Source organism: Xyrauchen texanus, chromosome 22 (genome assembly GCF_025860055.1).
Source record: "Xyrauchen texanus isolate HMW12.3.18 chromosome 22, RBS_HiC_50CHRs, whole genome shotgun sequence".
NCBI classification, from domain to species: Eukaryota; Metazoa; Chordata; class Actinopteri; order Cypriniformes; family Catostomidae; genus Xyrauchen; species Xyrauchen texanus.
In genome coordinates this window covers 18239844-18263233 of record NC_068297.1, presented here as the reverse complement: position 1 = coordinate 18263233, position 23390 = coordinate 18239844, and the positions used below count along the sequence as shown (strand labels likewise).

Sequence of the window (23390 nt, the reverse complement as noted above, 5' to 3'; positions counted from 1 at the left end):
GTGTTTCACAATGCTGAACAATTTATGAAGCTACAGACTGCAGCTTGTGCATCATAAACCAGACGTTTCCTGTTTCACAAATTCAAACCAGAGTTTGGTCACGCAAATTTAAATTTTTTAAAGCTGTGAAACATGAGGGATGTGCATGCTTAATAAAATAAAAACTGCTGCAAAAACTACATTTAATCTTCAAACATTAAAATGTCCAACAAAATCCTCAGTCCTAACAGCACAAATGAAACCTTAAAACATGCCTGGACTTTCCTAACCACAACTGAACAAGTTGGGTAACACAGGTGTGATATCTTAGCAGGTTAGCGGAAAAGCAAGATTTTGCGTTTTCCTGTTCCACTCTTTCTGTTAGTTTTCTGTCAGTCACATCTCCCCTCTTCCTCAACTCCTAAACACACACTTCTCTGCTCCCCTGCCAGCTTTCGAATCCCTCAGGTAAAGGACAGGTACACTTGCCTGTTGCATGTGTGGCTTGGTGCGGAAGATATGCCTCCACATCTCCACCCTGACCCATGTCAATGAAAACAGCGGCTTCAGCGAGGTTTGTTACTGAGCTCCCTCTCTCTCTCTAGAACACAGACCTCTTGAGTTATGAGAAATGGAGAAATGGAGAAAAAAACGTGAGTTTAAGAATAGTGATGTGTATTCAGATGACAGTGGAGGAAATGGTGAAACTTCAGAGAAAAACCACATGTCAAAACATGGGTCACTCTGTTCCTCCCTCTTGCTGACACAGACATCTTTCCACACAAAAACATAAAATGTTTTGAGTATAAATGAGTATAAAATAAACTTACATTTGTAAATGTAAAATTGACCAAAACTAAAGCTGACCAAAAAGAGACACATTTTAAGTATTTAGAAATATTTTGATATTTAAAACATAATTTTTCATGCCATTCATACATTTTTAAAGCCTTATAAGGAAATCACATATTTTTTTATTAGATTTTTGTATTAAGTTAAATGTGTAAAAATGACTTCTTAAGGTGTACGAAGCACACATGCAGAAAAAAAGCACACCTTAAGAAATATGACAATTAATCGTGAAAACCCTTAACAAGACAATTAAAGGGTTAGTTGACCCAAAAATGAAAATTATCCCATAAGTCACTCACCCTCAAACCATCCTAGGTGTATATGACTTTCTTCTTTCAGCCAAACACAATCAGAGTTATATTAAAAAATATCCTGTCTCTTCCAAGCTTTTTAATGGGAGTGAATGGTACCTTAGATTTTGAAGCCCAAAAAAGTGCATCTATCCATTAAAAAAGTAATGCATACGGCTCCAGTGGGTTAATAAAGGCCTTCTAAAGCGAAGTGATGCGTTTTTGTAAGAAAAATATCCATATTTATAACTTTATAACCTATAATCACTGGCTTCCTGTAATGGCCGTCCGCACGTTCACAAGAGAGTCGAGTTCCGGCGTATGACGTAGTGTAAGCTCCGGTGAGAGAATAGAGCAAAACAAAATGCCGGTCACGAATTAGAAGTCAACAATGAGTATTTTTAAAGGAAAATATTTCGATATAAGAGAAGAGGAGATCGAGTTTTTTGCCCAGTCCTATTTGTTTGAACCAGAGTACACCGTCCAGGGTCTCTGGGAGATGGAGGAGGCTGCAGGCACAAACAAAAGAATCTGGTAGATGGAGAGTATGGGAGATGTGGTGGTGCTTATGCAGGAAATGCAAGGTAATGCCAACAGAGTCTGAGAGAGTTTGCTGCCATGAATGGATGATTGGAATGACTGGATAGATGGACGAACGCACCATTTTAAGACTAATAGAAATCTACAACAACCCACTTCTTTCCGCAGTTTTCCTTTGTTGTAAATAATGCTCACTTCCGTGTTCGTCACTTCTCACCGAAGCTAGCGCTATGCCTATGTCATATGCCGGAACTCGACTCTCTTGTGAACGCATGGACGGACGTTACAGGAAGCCAGTGATTATAGTTTATAATCTTTGTTTGTGTTTATAAGAAAGAAAGTCATACACATCTCGCATGAGGGTGTGACTGAGAGAATTTTTGGGTGAACTATTCCTTTAATTACGCTTATAAAAAGACCATGAACATTAAATATTGTGAAATGGGCTTGAATTGACTGTCAAGTTTGTAAGTCCCTTACAAAAGGTGATATTTTTTTAAATATTATAATTTAGTCAGGTATAGTTGGTACAATATTTTACTTATTTTGAGTCACTCATTTTACCATACTGACTAGCTTAAGCTCCCTTAAGACACCGGAGTTTGTCTTTCACAAGCTTTGATGGTTCGGGGGACAATTCTCTTTGCAGTTGTTTAGAAATTGTAGCATCATTATTTGTATCTACTGAATTTTACTTATTTTATGTTTTATATTTCTGCTTCATAGGTTTAACAAGCAAAGTCTTTCCAGGTTCCCCCTTGGAACCTGGTTATGTACTCCCTGGAGTACACATGCCCCTGGCTGGGAATCACAGCCCTGCACAGGCCATGAAACCTCTACTACAAAGGATATGAACAGGGCTGGACTGGTAATCTGGCATACCAGGCATTTTTCCTTTGGGCTGACGCACTTTGGGGCCGATCAGGGGAGGCCCCAAACAATTTTTGGGCCAGTTGCTATGTAAAATCCTGGGCCGATTTCTCTTCCCAGGCCAGCCCTGTCTGAACAACACTCACATCTCAGCATGTGTTGCTTAGCACCAGGCTCTGCAGAGTTTCCTAGCAGGAGCCACATGCGACTGGTCTCTTTGTGTGGCCATCTGTTGCACTGGTTTTACAGAACTGCTCATTCTGAACAAAGACACTCGCAGCTGGTGTGTATGGTTGTGAGCCGCTGTGAGAAAAAATGACAAACGGAAGCGATGTGTATCAGTCATGCCAATCGGCTGCCAAAGGGCTAGAAGAGGCTTAATAATTAATTGGCAGACATGAAGTGGGAAAAATTTTTCTTGCCTCTTTGATCAGTGAAAAGTGTGCATGAATAGGGCCATGTATACAGACCTCAGTGACAGGGTGAATAAACATGAGATTGTAATGAGCAATAGTCTAGTTGGATTGGTGGTCAGTAACTGAGCACTTCATAGTTTAAGAGGCATGCATTGTTCTAGTGCAGTGGTTCTCAGCGGGGGCGGTACAGCCCCCCAGGGGGCGTTCAAAGGATGCCAAATTAGTAGAAAGGGGGTGTTAGGTTACAAATGGGGGGCATTATCAGTCATAATAATCAAATATATTGTCATGTTCCTCTTTGCATTAAAACATTTATCTAGACTTGGAATATATCAGTTGGTTCTCAATTATATCAGTCAAGTGGTTTTTATTGTCGTTTCAACCATATACAGTTAGTACAGTACACAGCAAAACGAGACAACGTTCCTCCAGGACCATGGTGCTACATAAAAACAACAAAGGACCAACACAGGACCACATGAGACTACACAACGAAATAAAATACCTATATAAACTACCTATATATACCTATATAAAGTGCACGTGCAAACATGTGCAAAAAGTACAGGACAGTACAACAAATTACTGACAATGAACAGGACAATAGACAGTGCAGCGCCGACCAGTACTCAGTAGTGCAAAAAGATGACAGTTTCTAAAAATGTAAACATAACATACTATGAGATAATGTTCTATGCACATAGCAGTTATTGAGGTAGCAGACAGTTATAAAGTGACAGTTATTAAAGTGCAACTCAGGACACGTGTGTGTCAAACCAGTCTCTGAGTATTGAGGAGTCTGATGGCTTGGGGAAGAAGCTGTTACACAGTCTGGCCGTGAGGGCCCGAATGCTTCGGTACCTCTTGCCAGACGGGAGGAGGGTAAAGAGTTTGTGTGAGGGGTGTGTGGGGTCGTCCACAATGCTGGTTGCTTTGCGGATACAGTGTTTTTTGTAAATGTCTTTGATGGAGGGAAGAGAGACCCCAATGATCTTCTCAGCTGTCCTCACTATCCTCTGCAGGGCTTTGCGGTCCGAAACGGTGCAAGTCCCAAACCAGGCAGTGATGCAGCTGCACAGGATGCTCTCAATAGTCCCTCTATAGAATGTAGTGAGGATGGGGGTTGGGAGATGTGCTTTCCTCAGCCTTCGAAGAAAGTAGAGACGCTGCTGGGCTTTCTTGGTGATAGAGCTGGTGTTGAGGGACCAGGTGAGGTTCTCCGCCAGGTGAACACCAAGGAATTTGGTGCTCTTGACTGATCTCCACAGAGGAGCCGTCGATGTTCAGCGGAGTGTGTTCACCTTGTGCTCTCCTAAAGTCAACAACCATCTCTTTTGTTTTGTCGACATTCAGGGACAGGTTGTTGGCTCTACACCAGTTCGTCAGCCGCTGCACCTCCTCTCTGTATGCTGACTCGTTGTTCTTGCTGATGAGACCCACCACGGTTGTGTCATCGGCGAACTTGATGATGTGATTCGAGCTGTGCATTGCTGCACAGTCGTGAGTCAGCAGAGTGAACAGCAGTGGACTGAGCACACAGCCCTGGGGGCCCCAGTGCTCAGTGTGGTGGTGGTGGAGATGCTGTTCCCGATCCGGACTGACTGAGGTCTCCCAGTCAGGAAGTCCAGGATCCAGTTGCAGAGGGAGGTGTCCAGGCCCAGCAGGTTCAGCTTTCCAATCAGGTGCTGGGGAATGATTGTGTTGAATGCTGAGCTGAAATCTATGAACAGCATTCGAACGTATGAGTCCTTATTGTCTAGGTGGGTGAGGGCCAGATGGAGGGTTGTGGTGATGGCATCGTCCGTTGAACGGTTTGAACGATCACGCAAACTGCAGTGGGTCTAGTGAGGGGGCAGCTGGGTCTTAATCTGCCTCATGACGAGCCTCTCGAAGCACTTCATGATGATGGGTGTAAGTCGCGACGGGACGGTAGTCGTTGAGGCAGGACACTGAAGACTTCTTTGGCATGGGGATGATGGTGGTGGCCTTGAAGCACGTTGGAACAACGGCGCTGCTCAGAGAGATGTTGAAGATGTCGGTAAGAACATCTGCTAGCTGGTCTGCACATCCTCTGAGCACTCTGCCAGGAATGTTGTCTGGTCCAGCAGCCTTCCGTGGGTTGACTCTACGTAGAGTTTTCCTCACATCTGCCGTGGTAAGACAGAGCACCTTGTCGTTGGGAGGAGGGGTGGACTTCCTCGCCATCACGTCGTTCTGCACTTCAAACCGAGCGTAGAAGTCGTTCAGCGCATCTGGAAGGGAGGCATCTTTGTCACAGGCAACTGATGTTGTCCTGTAGTTGGTGATGGCCTGGATGCCCTGCCACATGCGCGCGTGTCACCGCTGTCCTGGAAGTGACTGTGGATTCTCTGGGCGCATGCGCGCTTTGCCTCTCTGATTGCCCGTGACAGTTTGGCCCTAGCTATTCTTAGGGCTGCCTTATCGCCTGCTCTGAAGGCGGAGTCTCGGGACCTCAGCAGCGTGCGCACCTCCGCAGTCATCCACGGCTTCTGGTTGGAGCGTGTGGTGATGGTCTTGGAGAAAGTGACCATCTTTCTCTATATGAGTTGGTACACATTTGTACCGCAGTTCATCTGATATCGAAGTCTAGCAACGCATCTGAAGTATCTGGTTTAGCAGCGTCAAATACACAGGTGGAGTCACAACCTCAGCTAATGCACCTGTATGGCTCTGTAGATGGATACGGCTCAATGAACAGAGCAGCGTGAGTGCAAATCTCTTCAACCTCAAGCTCTTAAACTCTCAGCTTTGCAAGAATCAGTGAGAAGCAAGGTGCAAGAAGTGGAAACCATTTGAATTCAGCACAAAATTCTACATCACTACCCTTGAATTTACTATAGTAACACTAACTTTACTTTAGGCAGGAATAGATTGATAATAAATATTATCATGTCAGTACTTCAGCTCTATTCAATTTGTCATAGGCTACATTAGGGGAGTGAGGGAATAGAATACATTTTTGTTCCAATATATACAAAATTATATTTTGTATTTATTGTTTTTACATTTTTTGGAGTAGATCTACTGTTTATAATTAAAAAAAATGCCATAGTTTGTTTTATATAAATCATGATACATCTAGCCTACCACTTAGATCTACCATTGACCCCTGTTCTAGTGTCTGCTGATTTGGAAGTGTAGGCGCAGTTTTGGAACCGGCCGCTAGAGGGCAGCGCAGCGCTATGTGCGGCGGAATCAAGGCTCTCGAGCACGCTGAAGGCTCATTAAAGTTATTTTCTCATGAGAAATGACTAAATATGGACATAAAACCAGTGGCTTACATCAATAAAGTAAGGCAGTATAATAGAACAGAAGGAGGAAGGAGAGAAAGTTGAAAAAGATAAACTCTTAATCTGCAAAGTGCGAGAGTGTGTTGCAGAAAAAAAGTGAAAAGAAAACGGAAGTTCAGTGGTTCTAAAATGTGGCAGATGCAAAACTGAAGTAGAGATAAATAATTGATGCATGTTTAAATGCATTCAAATTCAATTCAAAGAGAATTGTGAATTTAACCTTTCCAACTTACAGAAAGCTCAAAATATGACTTGAAAGTACAGATTAATGTAGGCTTTGTAAATCCTTTGCTTTTAAATAAAACAAACATCTTTCATTCCCTCTGATGACTCTTCATCATCAGGGACACACCGATTTAATTCAATATCATGGTAATTTAAAGGACTATTGTGCCATTATCTGACCTAAACCCATCCAATCCTTGGTAAATTCAGTCTGAACAAGCATCTATAACCTGAGGCAGTGACTGGCATGAAACAGAGCAGCTCAGTTCAGTCAATCTTATTACTGTCAGAGACAATATTGAACGCTAGACACTCCTGCAGAGATCAAAGTGCTCTTTCAGAGCTCAAGACCCAGACATATGAGGTGATTTTCTGCAAATGCACAACACAAATTTTCTTAAGTACAATCATGGATAATCAGATTCTATTGATCGAGATTTTATCTGTTCACTGTAAAACCTTTTTCTGATATTATCTGCTAGGAATCAAATAAACCTTTGATTTAGTCTGCATACATGTTAGAGATTTCTTTATCATCTTTGCTCATTAACGAAAAACAGCTCTAGCCAGCTGAAACAGGTCTCACAGCAGGTCAAGCTGATCAATTAGCTGGTTTAGAGGGATTCGGAGCACTTTTCAGTTGGTTAGGCAAGGAGTCCACCTTAGACCAGCACACTAGCTTAGGCTGGTTTAAGCCGATTGTTTTCCAGCAAGGATAACCAACAGAAATATCAGTGTTTGAAGTACAAGGCTGTTCTATCACATTATTAAAAGGCTAAAATCCAGTGGATTATACTGAGATTTATTATGACTTTTAGGATCATACCCCAGAGCCATTTTTATTTCCAGCAACAGATCATTCATGACAAATTGCACAAATACACAACATTCCACACCCTTTACTTCAGCATGCGAGCACATGGGTGGATACATACTCCTTAAGCTCATCACCAGTCATACTGAAAACAGCTTTAATCCTGATATCTTCAGTAAAAAAAAAAAAAACTTGCTAGTGAACAGGACATGTCAAAATAATTTAGTTAAATAATTTTAGAGAGATTGCGGTGGTTGGATGTTCATTTCTATGTCAGAAACTAGAGATGCCCTGATACCGATACGGGTAGCAGAATCTGGTCTGATACTTCTGCTCGTAAATGTGCTTCAATACCAAAAAACTATACCACCTGACATACAAATGTAATTCCGTAAACATTCAGTGCACAAATTAAAATCACATTATGTCCTAGTGTGATTATTAAACTGCAAATACTGTGATTTAATGAGATAAATATATAGTTTGCACGCACATGCTGCGCGCTTCAAATGTGAGGAGCCAGTGTTTTGCCGATGCTGGCTGCTCATCACTTATTTGGCTCATAAAACACCGTCAAGAGCATTTCGTTTTGATTTGTAGCAGATAACTTTTTAGCGCAAAGCACATGCAGACTTTATATTCATTTCATTAAATGGCAGCCTTTAGCATTTTAATAAATCACATTGGGCCAGGCAGCAACCTGCTTTTCTGAAAGTGAGAAGCTCTCTTCAAAAACACATAGAAACGGAAAGGGCTTCACTCCAAAATAAAAGCTTGTTTTATTATGTAATATTCTAATACTACTACTACTAATAATAATAATAAATCAATTGTAACAGAGCATCAATGTTATATTTTGGATTGTGCTGTGTGGTATTAAAGCACTTAATTTGATAAAAATAATACAATATTATTTTGTAAATTAATTGTTCAATTTTAATTTGATAAAAGTTGTAATGAATTAAATTATTTACACCATTTAGATGAGAAAACCGAAATAAATTGTTGATATGAAATAAAAAAATAAAAAACAGGTATTGGCGTCGGTGAGTAGTGAAAAGGAAGTATCGTACTTGTACTCGTCCTCAAACAAGGGTATCAGAACATGCAACATATCAGATTCTGAATCGGAGAAAATCACTTAAAAGTTATAAAATGTTACTTTTTTTTTTATTTGACATAGTTAAGCCAAACCTGTTTATCACAAGACAGATCATGGTCTAAGAGACCTGTTTTCAGTTATGACTCAATTTTGACAAAATGTGTAGTTGTTACATCTTGCTTTTGCAGGGCAGTATAGAAATTCCCATGCATTTCTTGTGACTTATTTTATTATTTTCCATGACTTTTTAAGGCCTGGAAATTTTATTGATTTCCTGAAACTCAAAAACAAAAAAAATATTTAATTGGTACCAACATGTGGGATAGCATACAATGCTTCTTATTTGACCCAAAAGATCAACAAAAAGTTCCCAATTTATGAAAATAAATAAATAAAATAATAACAAAAAATGTAGGGCATCAGCATAGTCTTTGTAATGTCATACCGCTCTCTGAGGTGTACTGCAATGTTGACATTGTTCTTGTACAACCCATCATTAGTTCTGACTGTGATTGTGAATCACCTCCAATGACATTTGTCAAATAGCAAGACAAAAAAAATTATTCTTATGCAGTACATGGGGAAAAGGACAGCAAGTGGTAGCGCCTATGCAAATCATATAGGTGTAAGTACTGGAAAGAGCAGATGGATTTAACCACACTGTTTAAAGGTGCAGTATGTAACATTTTAATGTAATAACCTTTTTTTTTGCCAATGTGTGAACGGCTTGTAACACAACTTAAAAAATGAGTCCTTCCCGGACTTCCTAGGTTGCCTATTATGTTTTTCATGCGAAGGGAGCGGGTCGATTTTGCCGACATTGACTGCATTTATACGATAGCCTATGTATCATGCAAAGAATAGTGATTATTCAAACTACAATCTTGCAAAGTCAGACTTATATCCACACTTTATTTTAGCCCTGTTCCAGAACTGGAGAGTCAAATAAAATATATAGTCTCAAAGTTTGTAGTAAAACAATCAGAACTGTGTAATTTTAATTATGCTACCTCATCTGTCAGCATGATGCCAGTGGATCACGTTCAGTCTCTTTGTTTTGGTTGATGCTCGCTCGCGTCCCTATGGAGAGTGTGCACGCGATCACGAGCAACAGGTAGCTGCAGTTCACTTAACGGCCACAAGTGTCATTAATAACAAGGGTTTCTGAATCTTACACACTGCACCTTTAAGTGAACAGCCTGTTTGACACTCAATACTGAAACATAATAGGCTGTTAAAATGCAAATACATTCAGAGAGTTTGGAGTGAGTCATGTCTAGTCTGGAGGGGCTAAAAATTAGTGGTTTCGGATTGGAGAGGAGAGATCATTGGTTTGTAAATTCGTTTCTTTTATCCAAATGTTTCAGCCACTAAAACATCTGAATAGAGAGTTAAGTACACAGACGGGAAAGCTTTTACTGTATAATTGTAACGGTAAACTTTGTGAACTGTAATGCTTTTAACAGTTTAATCTTTCAACAAGATTTTATAGAAGAAATATAAATGAACCTGTAAACTCATTCTGTTCTTCATATTTGCTCTTTAAATGTGAGTATATATTTATAATGGAACAATTTGTACCTAATTAAGCATTATAATTGAACTGTTTTGTAATAGAGTCACGTTTCAGACACCCTCTGGTTAACCTCATTGATTGGACACATTTCTTTCATTTTAATTTCAAATATCATATCAATATATGGGATCAATATCACATAATACATTATACTTCCTAAGGATAAAGGTCACATCATGACCTTGTGAGCTGAATACCAAGTTCAAAGGCAGTACACTGCTCTGGAGATAGCACAGAGAAGAAAAAATACAAATGAAAAGAGGGTGAAAGAGCAAGAAAGGGATAGAGAAACTATAATGAATCCTTCAATTCTGGTTATTGAACTTGAGATATGCAAGTCAGTCACTCTGGAGGGAAAGTGCCCATTAAGAAGTACAAATGTTAATGTAAATACTTCTGACAACATTAAAGATGAAATTAGTAATTTCTGTGCCACTAGCATCACCAAATGTAAATGCAAAAATACTGAATTGTTTTATTTCATTTGCCACAGATATGCCACAGCACCACAGTGTTTACACTTTTTGGAGAAATCAATATACAAATTACTTACAAAGTTGTTTCTACACATTAAGCTGCAACAGGAAGTATTTTAACATCCCCAAAATGTACACTAGCATTTGTTCAAGTTCACACATGTCTCTCACACACACACACACACAAACACACACCTCAGATTCCCCTTAAGTACAAGTTCATACAATACTTTACATGAAAAGGACAAACAGAACCATTTTTAAAGTGGAAAAGCACATAAGAGAACAGCTTTCTTCATATCACTAAACTACAGCTTCTGCTACCATTCAACATAACATTTTATTCTCACTTTAAGACATTTATTACATCAGGGAGGAGATGCAGAAGGTGTATATCTGTGTTTTAGTGAATCAGCGATATGAAAAAGTAATTGCAGCACTGGTGGCTTTATGACAGAAGCCTGTTTGTAGAGCCTGTCTGAGATTTGTGAATGAGTTAAACAAGTCAGGTGTGAATGGAAGATTGGGGTAGCAGGGGGTGTCAGAAATAACGGGAGTCACCGTAGCGATGAGGATGAGCAGAGTAACCATGGAAACTGCTGTCAGGATGGAGACATGTTTGCAGAGGAGAGCCATGGGAGCATCAGAGGGCTCTTTATAACAATATGCATTTGCAACAATGCAATGTGTATTATACATGGACAGTATACAATATGTGTTGTTGAAATGCAATAGGGGACAGCAGTGCTATACTTTAGCTAAATCTATTGTATGTTAAACAAGATCTTTCTAATTATTGTATAATTATCCTATATGCATTTTTATGAACTCATTTACTGATAGATTATATGGAATATTTGCACTTTAAAAAAAAAAAATCACATGTCACACTAATGAATATTTAAGTGAAAAGAAATGGAGCGAAAACGTGCTTAAAAATGTCATGCATATTAGCTTTATACTTGCTTCTAATTTTATGCCATTACAAATTCTATTATCAGCATAACAATTTGAGTTGATCCATGTTATAATCCCACCATCATTATGATAATGTTCAAAAGAGCATCTTGTTTGCTTGAAAGGAAATTAGATTTAGTTTTTATGCCAATATGACAATTTGACATAGAAATAGAATTTATTTGTTAAAATTTTTTTTTATTGAATTCCAAATGTTCGGAGTAGTTACAAGGTTCAAATGTATGCATCTAATTATATTATTACAAGGATGTTATTTTCGGTGTTATTTGTCAACTGTTTTAAGTTAACTAGGACTGGGTAAAAATATTGATTTTCTGTTGCCTTGCAATCTTCATTTAAACAATCTCAATATCAATCCTTAAAGGGGTCATATAATGGTACATGCACTTTTTCAAGTTGATTGTACTGAAATGTGTGTTGGCTGTGCCTGTACACAACCATCCTATTATGATAAAAATCCATCCAGTGTTTTTGATTTAATCTCCTTATATATTTTCCCCTGCCTCAAACCGAGCCGTTCGACCGTGTGACGTCACACGGTCGGACGCCCCTCCCAGGATTGTTGATTGACAGCAGTGTTTCAACACAGACCGCCCTGCTCGTGAGCTGAGCTGTCAATCATAGTCGGTCATCACTGTTGATACACTGGAGCAGAATGGCGCTTAAGCGATTGTGGTATTCTGTTCTTCGGTGTAATAACGAACACAGCAGTCATTTTGATGTTCCTAAATCTGAACCGCTGAAGACGCAGTGGCTGAGTTTTGTTTACGATGGGAATATTGTCAATGCGTTCATGTTTGCGCGAATCATTTTTCACCAGACTGCTTTATAAACGAGGGTCAGTATAAAGCTGGTTTTGCTAAGAAGCTGCTGCTGAAAAAAGATTCGGTACCAACTATTTATATTCCCTCTGCACCTCCAGAAGAAGTAAGTGTAACGTTTTATTAACCTTTATATTAATCTTTGCAAATCGCTTGCACGCTTCACAATGAATGTGGCTAATATTTACACTCAGGGTACATTACGGCATGTTTTCCATAACGTCACGACGTTCTCAATATAATTCATAACGTTTATAATGAACAACGCGTTATGGTTATTGTGTTATTAAAAACTGTGTACGCAGGTGTTACAGTTAACATGGTAACACTAAGTTACACCTGGTTTACTTGTATGTTACTGATTAAGAAGTAATGTCAAAAAAACTGTTATACGGAGAATAACTCCAGAACGGAGGGGCGGGGTGACCAAAGCTCATTATCATTTAAAGTCATATGCTCTGAAACGGCGTGCTGAAAACAGAGCTGTTTTTGAGCAGGTAAAATTAGTGTTTTCTTAAAATACTAATGAGAATTTTTAATAAAAGTATATTACAAAGTTTTCATTTAGACCCTAAAGATTCATATTAACTTGTACAAAAATGGCATTATATGACCCCTTTAAATCCCAAGATCAATCTTTTACTATAGGCCTATGTGCAACTTTCTACAATGAGAGTAAATAATTCGCATATGAGACCCAAATTTGCGCTATGCGACTAAGAATGATTGTGATTAGCCACTGGCTGGTAAATGTTCAGATTGCACTCACCAGTGATTGAGTAGCTTATTGGCTAAGAAGTTCACCATCGTTTCACTCCATGTTAAGAGTAAAATTTTGATTTGAGTCGTTTCGTATAATGGGTGTGCAAAGACAAGATCCATGCAATCCATTTGTCATTGAATAATGTGTCTTAATATATCTATTTTAATAATGTCATTGTAATCACGAATAGCATGGATGACAAAAAGAAGCCATTTGTCTCTATTCTCATTATTATGCGCTCATTTACAGACAGTATAAATAGAACAGCCAGTTTTCTTAAAGAGACTGATTTTTTTCTCAGGCAGATCTAGATTTGTGATCACCAATTGTCCAACTGTGCCTAGATTCAGGGTTAAACCTTTTTTTATTTGCCGCATGCACAAAATCAGGTTTTGTTGCAAATGTATGTGTACAGTCAAATGCTAGCCTTTCAAAGTATACTTCACTATACTGTATGAACACTGGTATGAGATACTGGACTGTTCTTCTTCAGGAGTTTAGACCCAAAAAGCTGTCTTTATATTCCTTAAATCAATTATTTATTTTTCTTGCAATACCAATAATAACAGCAATAACAGTTTAACTTTCAAAAACGTGTTTTCACGCAGTTGCTTTATTAGTGATTTGGATTACAACAAAAAGCCAAAGATACAAATGATTTCTCACTGGAGCAGTTTTGGTAGTGGATATATTTCTCTTATTTTTTATGCATCTCTGCTGTGTGTTGCAATTATGTCACAATGATCTTTGATAGTGACAACCACTAGTTTTAATCAGATAAAACATTGGATCAGAACAATATGGATAATGTTAAACTGGGTAAACTCATTTTTAAGAGCACACAGAGCTGCTGTCTTTTACACCTGGGCATAGAAAAAAGAAGTAGCACAGAGAAAACAGATGACCTTAATACTTGCATCACAATGACTCTGGACACACCTACACACACACTTGAAAATATGACGTATGCTTACGTGCAAACACCCACCCACCCAGACGGAACTGATTAATGCACACACACAACCCTCTGTGCATTTTAATGCTATCCCCCAAGAGCAGAAGAGCACCACTCGTTAATTCATAAAGCATGATCTGTTCAACCCAGCACTCTTAACACTATGCACACAGACTCCAAAATACACCATCAATGCCTCATGTTTTCTTATGGGCACCAAATAACAGTCTGTCCCAGATGGCTGGTCATTTTAAACAATGAAATAAGACAAGGACTTATGAGCCCTGTGCTCCCCTCAGAGGATAAAATATCTTGAAATTATAGTAATTTCTGGAGGCCACCAAGTAGCTATATTGTTGGTTGTAGTGGGCGTTGCTTCTATGTGCTTTAACATTATTAGTGGGCTGTGCAACTGGCCATAACTTTTGAGATTATAATCACAAATGGGCTGCATTAGGCTTCCAGTTAAAAACAAGATGTTAGGCGGTTCTGCTGTATGTGCTATATGGAAATAAGAAAGTTACGTTGTGCTTGTATAACAAAATCAGAATAGATTATATCCAATGTTGTTACATCTTCTATTCAGGTCACGGACAACACCTATATGTTCCCAGATGAAGCATGTTCAGAATCTATTCATACTACTCATCTGCATACCTATAGAACATTCTGTTTTACAGACTGAGAAGGGTGTCCTGCATCCAGCAATATACACTCAGACAGTATGTGCTTTTGGATTTAGGGAATGACTTACAGATGCTTTGTCACTGCAATTTGCTGTACAGCTATGTATAAATGCCCTTAAATTAACCAACATTTAATATAACAAATATTCAATCAATAGCCTAGATGTAGATTTTTCAATGCCTGAAGCTTACGATGCCCCCCAGCCCCCAATCTTGAACATGTAGTTTCAGTTTTTAGGCTAATAGTCCCTAAGAACCCTCTACATTGATTGGGCACAGGTGAAAGGTAATTGTATTCAGAGTCTGTAAGGAGTTTTAGATCAATACCATCCTCCTGCCACAGTCTTTTACCTTTTGTGCGGAATGGATGAGATTTACGCATATATGATAGCATACAGACAGCGTTTTAAAATACAGTGTCGGTTTTGTGACTCTGCGATATTGACATTATCTGAATCAACAAAGCCAGCACAGTGTGCCGTTGTTAAACAATCAGCAACCCTACAATAAAGACCAATGATACAAAAAATATCTGGTGTGATAATGTTTTCAGCAGGCCGAACACACCTTAGACATAGAGGGCCAATAAAGGGTAATGATTAAACCTCTGAAACACACGGCTTTGTCCAGAGTGATCTGAGGGTAGAAAGAATGTCTGGAGATGAATCAGAGTAAAGCAAGGAAAAGGGTGCTGTGTTCACAGCAAGGGCAGTAGTTTAAGATCTCAGGTGAAGATAAATCACGACACGCTTGCACCTGAAATAAGTGTGTGAAGGTCGGCCAGGAAGAGCAGCATCCTGAGCAGTTAAACAGATGACGGATGTGAAGTACAGAAGGGCATCTTTAAGCCTGGCTGACTTTTCTAATTTCTTCAGGCTGTTTGATGAATGGGGTAGAGTTGTTTGTGTGTAATTTAAAGCACTGCAGCAGTACAGCATGATTGTCACTTTAACACGACAAGAGCCAGAGAAGAGGTATAGACTGAAAGGAAATCTTCAACTCAACACTGCGCTTGACAAACACTGACAACTGGAGAAGAAAAAAACTTGAAGACTACATATTGTGAAAACTCAACTTTCTAAAGATGGTAGAAGAAAGCTAATGAATTCTAAGATTATGTTCACACTGCACATAAATCTGCACATTTGGTAAGACATGAAATAAGATCCATATGTTTAGACAATGTAGTCAATGTCCTGTGTATCTACATTGGTTGCTATAGTAATGATGCAAGAGTGACGCTCCTGTTCTACCAGTTCTGTACGGGACTCGAAACGGCATCTCCGGCATGGGAGGCGGGAGCGCTAACAAGGAGGCATCAGTCACTTACACCATACATTGCACAGCTATCTATCAGCTGGCCACCGTTACATAAGCATCTGTACAAAGCTAAGAGACTTCGTCATATGACAACAGAGTAGCAAGCGTGGAAAGAATGTAAATTTTGAATGTAAATGTAAAACAGCATTCTGTTGACCGAAGTGAACCTCTGTGAGGTAAAGATTCAAAGGCACAGCAGGAATCCTTGAGCCTCGAGCAGAGATCTGTTTGCAGTTTTTGTCTGACAGTGACAGCAGGGTCATGAGGAGGGAAATGCTTCAATTCAGGCTGAAACAGCTGTGATAAAAAAACACATTTCATCACCTACAGACATCTGAATCTATTTCTGCCTCCACACAATATATGTCTAACACAAATCCAGCCGCATCAAAGGTTCTCAGCAACACAAATGTAAACAAACTTCCAACATCTAACATCAAAGCGTATATGGCATGAAACAAACAAACTAACCTGATTACAATCCTCTCACATCAAACATTTGTTTTAGTGGAGAAGTAGGCTAAACAAAATAGCAGCTAATAAAAAAAACTTGCTGAGCCAATTGAAACAGTAACAGGAGGCTTAGCATCCAATCAGGATTCAAGTTCAACGATTTAAATGATTAGTCACTAAAGGCAGTTCATCCAAAACAGAAGATTGTCATAATTTACGGTGAGTTCACGTCATGTTGGAATTACTGTAATTATGAGATGGCAGCTCATATATTGTACTCTGAGCTAATCACGTCCTCAGACCTCGAAAGTTATTTGTTTCTATAATAACACTTACAACGCAAAAGCAGATTTGTTGCTGAATAGCAAAATGTTTATCACTACATGAATTAATTAGTTTAATTCACCATCTATATTTTCTTGCTAAATAGTTTAGAACAAAAGATACAATTCTCCATGTATCAATGGCATAATAAAACAGCATATCAAACAGAAGTATGAAATAGAAAAACTGTTGAGGCATTAAAATATTGGCTCTTTTTACATGACGTCATGACTATCAGGTAGGAGCTTTCATAGAACTCCATATTTACAACTTGTAATAAGTTCTACGAAGATGTGAACAAATTTTACAAGTCAGAATCTTGTAATTACTGTAAATCTGACGTGAAATGAACACACTATTACTCACCCATTCGGTGTCATTCAAGCCCATATTGTTTTCTTTTGTGGAACAAAAGCAGATGTTTAACAGAATACAACAATAGTCTGTATAATTTATGCTCTATAGGGTCAGTCCATGTCAAGTGATTCAATACAGGCTGCTTGACTATTTTTAATTTTCCTATTTAAAAAAAACAAAACAAAAACATTGAGTGATTACCTCTATGTATTGGTATTGCAAAACTACCAGTTTTGAGCAGAGATATTAAGGTTTACATAAACAGCTGTTTAAATTTGTTGTGTGCCATGACATTAAGATGGCCGTCGTGGTTAAACAAAGTAAAATATACATAGAAGTAATCACTCAAAACAAAATTAGGAAAATTAAAAGTGGTCAAGCAACCAACTTTACAGATATTGGACCACTTGAGATGGACTGACCATATATTCAAAGTCTTCTAACGTCACACAATAGTATTGTGTAATAAATAGCCTGAAATTTTAATAATTATTTGCTGAAAACCCCAACCAAATCTCACTATTGTTGCAGGAACTCAAATGTAGTGCATCAGCATGTGTCGCGCCAAAATGTGTCAACGACTCTACAGCTCTCTCTTGGGTACTTTTTAGGGATGCTGATGATTTAAAGATGATCAATTAACTGACATTAGTAATTTGATCAATCAAGCATATCAATCATTGATTAATTAATTTCAGCACAAATGCATTCAGCAATCATGACTGCAGATGTTGAAATAACTGCCTATACAGTCATCTGCTGTTAGAGGATACACTGTCACTTGCATGCTGTGCTGTGTCTGCAACACAGAGGCTGAGTTCAAAAACTAGAAAATTAACTAGAAAAAAAAGGCTGTCAGTTAAGCCGTTAACTGATAAGGCAATAAAGCCCTGTTCACACCAAGGCAACAAGTCAGCTGCCAACGTATTTGAATGCAGCCAGAATAAGAATCACAGACATCATCTTGTAAAGATGAAGCAGGCTCAATGTAATTAATCATGGAGTGTTACTCTATAGATTAATTGTTTCTCTATAGATACACCAGAGATGCACACATACACCGTATAGTGTGTTAAAGTACAACATGACAAGAACTGTTAATTCGCCAGTCTACATGTTTCATCCCAACCTACAATTACATCAATGATCACTGGGAAAGCACAAAGGCACATTTAGCTAACCTCTCAGCAGATAACTGATGTGTTATGTACTGTGTTTACTAAGGATGGTATTTTTGTTAATTTTGTCTACTCGAATACTCCTCTAATTACTCGTCGAGTACCCGAGGGGCAATGACATGTACATAACTGCATACTGTATATAATAACATGACAAACATCTTTGGCTGCTGCATTGTGTCTTGTTGTTGTATTGCCTATTCATTATTTTAGGCTGTTATAAAATAATCGGTTACAAAATGTACAAAAGATTGCATAATCAAAAATATAATACACCATATTTATGTGAAGAGTCGCTGCCCAACTCAATGAAAGAATATGCACAATGCACGTCTGTCTGTTCTTCCTTCAGGATACCATAGTAATCTTAGTAAAGCATGCACCTGTTTTTTTAGTGACTCGAACAGTCTATTTTCAAATGGCTTAACAGGAGACGCCTTAACCATCACTTTTTAATACGCGTGTTAAGTTGAAGTTCAGTTTTGAAGATGCTGAATTATGTTCCATTTAGATGCGCTCTGTCGAGCCGTTTGAAACACTCGCCTGCTGTATATGTGTGTTGAGTTCAATGCCACACGCCTGGTGTGGGGAAAGCCGCGATGCTCCATATTGTTGCTGCTGTGATGATTCATGAAGCATTCCATTCAACTCAGAGAGTCAGAATTTCCACATTTCAACTGGGGAAAGTGCAACGAAATGACACTTTATGTGATACTTCTAACTTGGAAAATCATGCTGAAATCTTCAACTCCCATTTCGTCTAGATGCAGGTGTGTTACGTCATACAAACATTTAGGCACCCATGGCAGTGAGGTTCAGTGACAAACATTCACTTTTATTGAATCATATCCATTAACGAGTCAAAGTTGTTATGTTAAATAATAAAATGTGTTTAGCAAACGTTTTGCAGAGACAGGTGTTCAAAACAGGGTTAATTACATTCTCTTTTGATTATTGTAATGAGCATTGCAGTGTATATCAGTTTGTTTACTATGAGATGTCTCGGACAATCAATATACTCCTCAAAATCACAATGTATTCAATTTTAAAATTTAAAATAAGCTCCCACTTTGACACGTGTGTGTTTAGTTGTCAGGTAATTGTCACTGAATTGCGAATTAAGTGAAAAGTCACATCATGCGTGATCACAATCGATCATCGTTTTCATGATCGATCATTACTTCCACGTCCGAGTACCCAAGTACTCGAGCTCATTCCTAGTGTTTACGCAGCATGTTATGATTTGAATGAATTCCAAATAAAAATCCCATGATCCACAACCTGAGTAATTGTTAACAGTAATTCATTAACAGTGATTAAATAATTCATAAATTTGTACTAAACATAGTAGGGCTGCACAATATGGGAGGAAAAATGCGACAAGTTTTTGGAAAATGCGATATGATAATCCTATGATGAAGACGAAGTTAATTAGATCGATCTATCTATCTATCTATCTATCTATCTATCTATCTATCTATCTATCTATCTATCTATCTATCTCTATATATTACAACAAGTCAAGTTCGTATTCATTTAAAAATTAGTTCAATCAATGTGGAACTTTTATTTTGAAAAAATTATGAGCAGAAGCGCTTGTCATAGACATTCGCTTTCTGCTTTGGTTTAACATGCTTGTCAGTCCGTGCTGAACTGAGACGAATAATTTCACAAGACAATCCATTAATTAAAACCCATCCTTTGATATATATACACACAGACCATGAATTAAATTTTTTTTTTTTATTTATGCTCTTTAATGGTGTGTGTGACCAGAAGTTGATTAAGGTGGTCAGGGGCCCCTAGGCTGCTCTTTGTGTGAGGCCCCCCTTAATCATAATATTTTTACTGGAAAAATGTATTTAGTGCAATACATGGTCCACACGCAAATAGTAAGGTGAACTGGCACACACACAGACACACAGACACACAGACACACACACACATTGAGACAGCCAATACTACAGTGTTTCCTCTACATTCCTTTAAGTGGTGGACCAAAGAAAATTACCACCACACCACATAGGTCAAATGAGAAATGAACATTACAAACAAAACACAAATAAAAACAAGCACAAGTCCCAGTGCTTAGAAGCAGCCCTTTAATTATAATCAAGAAACACCGGCACTACAACCAAAACTAACATCAACAGAGATGTAAGTGGAAAGAATACCAGATATTACCCTCTGCCACCACAGCCACAAAACTATTACAAAGGAAATATGTAACTAAAAACAGCAAAGCAACAGAATTCCCCGCATTTACAGTTCAACTGCAAGCTGGTAACTGCTTTTAGCTTAGGCTACAGCATAAGTGCAGAACACCCTGTTTTACTGAGGCCCAATCACAACATCATTACTGAGACTCAAACCACTGTGCAATACACTAAACTGTGTTTAAAAAAAAAGCCATAAAACTGCAGCACAGCAGCAGCACATAATAACATAGTTATTATTACAGCAATAATGAAACAGCAGCACAATAATAAATATGTACATATTGTTGCATATTCCTACCTTTCGAAAAAAAAAAATCTTGATTTTCTGGCAGAGAAGTCCTTAATTAGGCTGGTAAAATTCAATTTGCACAGAACGTCATTTTCAATGGACATCAGAGACAGGTGGTTTTGGCCCATCGTCAGGGATGGACTGGGAAGATAAATCGGCCCTGGATTTTACATGGCTACTGGCCCAAACCTTTTTGAGCATGGGGGGTCACTGTCCTTTTCTGCATATCGTGGCGCCGTTTTGTTGTCCGATATGCATAATGCGGCGGCTCATTTTAGCTTATTGCGGCCCATTCGGCACATTTCGCGGCCGACCCACCGGCCCGCTCAGTTCTCCTGATGGCCAGTCCACCCCTGATCGCCCCCAAAGTGTGTCGAAAATGGCCAGTATGCCAGATTATCAGTCAAGCCCTGCCCATCATATCTCAGTCAATTTTTAATTAGTCTCAGTTTTGAAAAAGAGTGCTCCCCGCTGGCTATATATCAACATTTGGAAACAAGAATTGTAGTTTTCTTGCTCTTATAAGTAGCAGCAGTGACCTTGCTGAGGTGTCCTCGTTTTCTTTGATAAATTGTCCAATTTCGTCCACAAAATCCTCCTCTAGATCACATGAATATTTCTTCTGCAGATTAGCTGCTCCTGTGCGAAGATCTTGAAGTATCCAGTCAAATTAGGGATTTTTGTTCAGTATATCTTGGTCACATTGTTACTTTCACCTTTGTATTTTCATTGTGCTCCACTATTGTACTTTCTTTCGGACATTTGCCGCTATGCCGTCTAGCAATAACAGTGATGTAAATTTAAATAATTGACATGATTTGACCAGCAGCTGATTGGACAGATGTGACCCAAGTCATATATATATATATTCCTAATAATCACCTAAAGGATTATTAGGAACACCTGTTCAATTTCTCATTAATGCAATTATCTAATCAACCAATCACATGGCAGTTGCTTCAATGCAATTAGGGGTGTGGTCCTGGTCAAGACAATCTCCTGAACTCCAAACTGAATGTCAGAATGGGAAAGAAAGGTGATTTAAGCAATTTTGAGCGTGGCATGGTTGTTGGTGCCAGACGGGCCGGTCTGAGTATTTCACAATCTGCTCAGTTACTGGGATTTTCACGCACAACCATTTCTAGGGTTTACAAAGAATGGTGTGAAAAGGGAAAAACATCCAGTGTGCGGCAGTCCTGTGGGCGAAAATGCCTTGTTGATGCTAGAGGTCAGAGGAGAATGGGCCGACTGATTCAAGCTGATAGAAGAGCAACTTTGCCTGAAATAACCACTCGTTACAACCGAGGTATGCAGCAAAGCATTTGTGAAGCCACAACACGCACAACCTTGAGGCGGATGGGCTACAACAGCAGAAGACCCCACCGGGTACCACTCGTCTCCACTATAAATAGGAAAAAGAGGCTACAATTTGCAAGAGCTCACCAAAATTGGACAGTTGAAGACTGTTGCCTGGTCTGATGAGTCTCGATCTCTGTTGAGACATTCAGATGGTAGAGTCAGAATTTGGCGTAAACAGAATGAGAACATGGATCCATCATGCCTTGTTACCACTTTGCAGGCTGGTGGTGGTGGTGTAATGGTGTGGGGGATGTTTTCTTGGCACACTTTAGGCCCCTTAGTGCCAATTGGGCATCGTTTAAATGCCACGGCCTACCTGAGCATTGTTTCTGACCATGTCCATCCCTTTATGGCCACCATGTACCCATCCTCTGATGGCTACTTCCAGCAGGATAATGCACCATGTCACAAAGCTCGAATCATTTCAAATTGGTTTCTTGAACATGACAATGAGTTCACTGTACTAAAATGGCCCCCACAGTCACCAGATCTCAACCCAATAGAGCATCTTTGGGATGTGGTGGAACGGGATCTTCGTGCCCTGGATGTGCATCCCACAAATCTCCATCAACTGCAAGATGCTATCCTATCAATATGGGCCAACATTTCTAAAGAATGCTTTCAGCACCTTGTTGAATCAATGCCACGTAGAATTAAGGCAGTTCTGAAGGTGAAAGGGGGTCAAACACAGTATTAGTATGGTGTTCCTAATAATCCTTTAGGTGAGTGTATATATACACACACACACAATACAATATACATATATACACACACACAATACAAAAATATATATATATAGAGAGAGAGAGAGAGAGAGAGAGAGAGAGAGAGAGAGAGAGAGAGAGAGAGAGAGAGAGAGAGAGTTTGCAGTATTATAGTCTTCTGTAAAAATGTATACAAATTGACATCCCAACCCTCTACAATCATGTTGGAGAAAGAATCGTCATTGGCTAGTGCAACGGACGGAGGGCGAAATTTTGGATCGTGATTCTACACCCCCGACCCCTTATCAGGCTAATCAAGCCTCCGAGAGTGATAAAGGCTGACTGCGGCTGGAGGTGCGACAGAGAGAGAACGTTTACGGGCAGCAGTCCGTCATATGTGTGTGCTTGTGTCTTTGGTTTAAGTTTTTCATTAAAATATTATTTATATTGTCTAGCCGGTTCTCGCCCCCTCCTTTCCATTACTCCCTTTACAGTTAGTAGATTTTAGTTTTTTTCCTCGCCAGACTTCTGAC

General features: G+C 39.0%; 1 protein-coding gene across 3 annotated transcripts in view; it reads right to left on the bottom strand.

The window, feature by feature from the left end:
- The window catches only part of LOC127662728 (ribosomal protein S6 kinase 2 alpha), a 106436-nt gene that overhangs the window by 23000 nt on the left and 60046 nt on the right, over positions 1-23390 (bottom strand). The window contains exon 1 of one of the 3 annotated variants that reach the window (XM_052154026.1): positions 465-605. The exons of 1 other annotated variant lie outside the window; for it this stretch is intronic. In XM_052154026.1, the coding sequence (XP_052009986.1) occupies positions 465-510 (46 nt within the window). In that variant the 5' untranslated portion in view covers positions 511-605. Of the gene's footprint in view, positions 1-464; positions 606-23390 lie in introns of those variants that run through there. One more of the 3 variants, XM_052154025.1, reaches the window with a different exon arrangement.